The 4,322-nt window shown below is 38.1% G+C and overlaps 1 protein-coding gene across 1 annotated transcript in view; it reads right to left on the bottom strand.

The window, feature by feature from the left end:
* The window catches only part of Sytl5 (synaptotagmin like 5), a 90,863-nt gene that overhangs the window by 35,821 nt on the left and 50,720 nt on the right, over positions 1-4,322 (bottom strand). The window contains exon 7 of the mRNA XM_021188426.2: positions 2,506-2,635. Coding sequence (XP_021044085.1) covers positions 2,506-2,635 — 130 coding nt within the window. The remainder of the gene's footprint in view (positions 1-2,505; positions 2,636-4,322) is intronic.

The following is a 4,322-nucleotide window of genomic DNA, read 5'->3' as shown; positions in this document are numbered from 1 at the left end:
GAGAGAGAGAGAGAGAGAGAGAGAGAGAGAGAGAGAGAGAGAGAGAGAGAGAGAGAGAGAGAGAGAATACAAATACAGCATCAAGGAAACCACATCCAGGCTCATAAACTTCATGCTGTTTTACATTAACATACTTAAAGTTTTATAGTGTTTTGAAAATTGCCTTGGTATGAAGATGAACACATCTGTGTTCACTTGGCCTTTGATTGCAGGGGGTTAAGTGCTCTGTTATAAAATCCAAGGGTAGCTTTAAGCTGTTTAAAGATTCTGATTTACTTCCTTCCTAAATAATAAAATTGTGCATAGATTGGATCTTTAAGCTTCATGAGAAAAATTATCACTTTTGAAGAGGATTTACTGTGTTTGCACATTTGACATAAAATGAAGCCAACCATTTTAAATGATATGACTTCTTTTCATGCAAAAGGGAATGACTGTAGGAAGAGGTTCTGATTTCATTAGTTACTTGAACACTCCTTTGTCAATAGAACATCTTGATATTAGTCTTTAAAGTTTTAGTTAATAAATGATGTGCTTCTCAGCAATGCTGTAGACAGCTTACCAAGTCAGGGCACTTTACTTGCACAGAATATTTCTGTTCTAAAGTCTTGCTGAGACAAATATTGTTGCTTATAGAGGAGAGAGGCTGGAAAGAGCAATCAAATACTTAAGTTTGAAATGGCAAATGCAGTGATGAAGTGCTTAGCCTGGTGCCCAACAGAGTACACACCGAATGATCAGTTCTGGAAGCTATGCAGTAGAAGTTGACCTTATGATGCTAGTTTCTAGGTTACACTAATATATTTTCATTGAACAGGGGAATTTCTTTACAGTCTTTTTCTTTTGAATCTATATCTATCTACTTATTTAGGGTACCATGTGTGCCATGACACAAGGGGGGAGATCACAGGACAGCTTTTGGGAGTTGGTTCTTTCCTTTTGGCATGTGAGCCCCAGGGAACTGAACATACACGCTGTCAGGTTGGTCAGCAAGTGCTTTTACTCACTACATTATCTTGCTGGGCTACTTTCCTGGTTTTGAGAACATACATTTTAGGGAGCTCTGCTCCCCAGTGTCACACAAGTGGGTACACCTACAAACACGCAAAACCATGCACACACAAACCGTTTGGGAGCCTGCTGCTGCCTAGGAGCAGCTTCCTTGAAAATTCAAGTTATAAGCTAGAATCTAGCCTTGGGCTACAGAAAGATAATGTCATTGAGCAACACATAATGATTTAATATTGAAGGTTTAATTATGACTTTAGCTCAATATATGACACAAACATTACAATGATGATATATTTCTCTGAAGAATTTTCTTATAGGTAATAAACTGTAATGTAAGTAATATTCATATGAATAAAGTTCTCACTATTATTTTTAATATGTGTGCTGCTAGTTTTTTTCTTTAAGGTATCATAGAATTCCTTTCATTGAGATGATATTGGTCGGGCATTGGTGGCGCACACCTTTAATCCCAGCACTTGGGAGGCAGAGGCAGGCAGATTTCTAAGTTTGAGGCCAGCCTGGTCTACAGAGTGAGTTCCAGGACAGCCAAGGCTACATAGAGAAACCCTGTCTCGAAAAACAAAACAAAACAAAACAACAAAGAGATGATATTGTACTTAGTTATTTTTATAATAATGTATTTCAGAATTCATATATTGGAATTGGAGTATAATTACATAATTTTCCCCTTCCCTCTCCTCCCTCTAAACCCTCCCATGTTTACTCCACCTACTCCCTTTTGTGCTGTTACTGTCAATTGAGAAAATGCTTCCATCGGATTGGCCTGTCAGTAAGCCTGAGAGACAATTTCTCGATCGCCATTAATATGGAAGAAAGCAGGTCACTGTAGACAGTCCAACCATTGAACAAGTGCTGCTGGGGTGTATGAAAGCAAATTGAACACACCGTGAAGAGCAAGTCAGTAAGCCACACTTCTCCGTGGTCATGGTCTGTGCTTTAATTCCCGCTTTCCCTTCATATAAGGGATATAAACCCTTTCTTCTCCAAACTGCTTTTGTTCATAGGGTTTATTCCAGCAATAAAATGCACACTAGGCTAAGCTTCTTACAAGTGGTTCTAGTTTAAAGGATGAAAAAAAATGTATCTGAGTACATGGACTATCCAACCATTCTATAGATTGAATTATTCCCTTGATCCGTAAGAGTTATTACCTGTCGAATCAAATGTACCCTAGAACTATTTGTATTTTCTGTATTTCTATACTGATTATCTGGTATAGCTTTGAACCTTCACAATGACTTATGACAAAGTTATATACTTGATAAGTGAAGTTTTCATAAATGGAGTGGCCCAAGGCATTACTTGGGACCACCTTTAGAAAATGATTTTGCATTGGCCTATTACTACGATGGAGGATTGTTTTCTCAAGTCTAAAGCATCCACTCAATATGATATAAAACAGGAAATTCCACCTGGTCTAGTCTTTTATTTTAACAGTACATTCAGTACAATGCATGTATTATAACTACGCACCTGAGGAGAGCGAGGTACCAGACACCTCTATGGAAGGTGTACCAGATGTGTTTCTGCGGTGACTCTTTGTCAGCTCCTCACAGGTGCTTTCAATGGTAGCCAAAGCCATGGAATTTTCAAAACCATGTTCCTTCCCACAAAAAAAAAAGAAAGAAAGAAAAAAAAGGACCATTATACTGATTGATTTCTTAAAAACATTTTCATACAAATATGTTCTAGTATAAAATTATTTATGTGTATTACTTGGGGAAAGGAATGAAATAATATTTGAAGGACCTTTATCAGAAGCCTATATACCAAAAGTTACCACATAAAATTGAACCCGTGAAGGTTTCAATTTAACATGAAGCATATTTGATTTTTCTGATTTATAAAACTATTGACATTAGATTAGCAGGAAAGACTGTATAGGAACTTCCAATCTTACATGGGGTAGCAATGAGCCCTTGGATACTTTGGTCTTGCATTCGTCTTCTGTCAACATCCCCTCTACTTAACTAGCCTGTTGTGGTTTTTATAAAGACTATTTCCCCAAGGTCCAAACAATGGGTTCTTTGATCTTTTGGTTGGTCATATTGGATTATGATAGAATGCTTTTAGGGGTGTGCCAAGTAGGTCTGAGCAGCTTTCTCTGCAATGCATTGCCTGCCAGATTCTATATTATTATATGCCACAAAGGAAGGTATTTTACTTTTCTGTTTTATTTTACTTTTGTTTCTTTTCTTTTTTCTTCCTTCCTATTTTTTTTTCTGACATGAAACCTCAAGAACTGTAGGCTAAAGCAAAATTCTACTTTTAATTTGTTGTATTCTCAGGCATTGTTGCAATGATGGAAAAGCCAACATGTAGAGTCTTTTTATTCATTTGGTGTCTAGGGCAGTGGTTCCCACCCTTCCTATTGCTTTGACTCTTTAATACAATTCCTTGTGCTGTGGTGACCTCCAACCACAACAGTATTTTGGTTGCTACTTCAAGTGTACATTTGCTATGGTTGTGAGTTGTAATATAAACCTCTGTGTTTTCTGATGGTCTTAGGAGACCCACGTAAAAGGGTTGTTCGATCCCCAAAGAGGTCCATGACCCACAGTTTGACACCCTCTGAGCTAGACCCTAGAAAGCTGACACACATACATCTATCAACATTTATCTATCAACATTTAAACTAAGACCTTGTCACCTTTCCATGTAGGTGATCAAAATATAGTCAGTTACATGTATATTGAAATAAAAATGCCTTGCATGTCTAGCAAAGTCTATAAGAATGGAGACTTGTAAGGAGTAGGTGAAGTGCTGAGTAAATATATTGTTTGCCATGTCAAGAACATACCTCATTCCTGTGTGTGTGTGTTTGTGAGTGTGTGTGTGTGTGTTTGTGAGTGTGTGTATATGTGTGTGTGTTTGTGAGTGTGTATGTGTTTGTGAGTGAGTGTATGTGATTGTGAGTGTGTGTGTGTGTTTGTGAGTGTGTGTATATGTGTGTGTGTTCGTGAGTGTGTATGTGTTTGTGAGTGAGTGTATGTGATTGTGAGTGTGTGTGTTTGTGTGTGTATGTATGTATATGTGTGTGTGTTTGTGTGTATGTGTTTGTGAGTGTGTGTATATGTGTGTGTGTGTTTGTGAGTGTGTGTATTTATGTATGTGTGTGTGTGTGTGTGTGTGTGTGTGTGTGTGTGTGTGTAACTTACTGAGTCCATTTAGCATTGCTCATGTATACACGTGTCCAGTGCTGACCACTGGCATTCAAAAAGTTATGCAGGGCCAGGCGTGGTGGTTCACACCTTTAATCCCAGCACTCAGGAGGCAGAGGCAGGCGGATT

The sequence above is a fragment of the Mus pahari genome, chromosome X (assembly GCF_900095145.1).
Source record: "Mus pahari chromosome X, PAHARI_EIJ_v1.1, whole genome shotgun sequence".
Lineage (NCBI taxonomy): Eukaryota > Metazoa > Chordata > Mammalia > Rodentia > Muridae > Mus > Mus pahari.
This window is presented reverse-complemented; position numbering and strand designations above follow the sequence as displayed.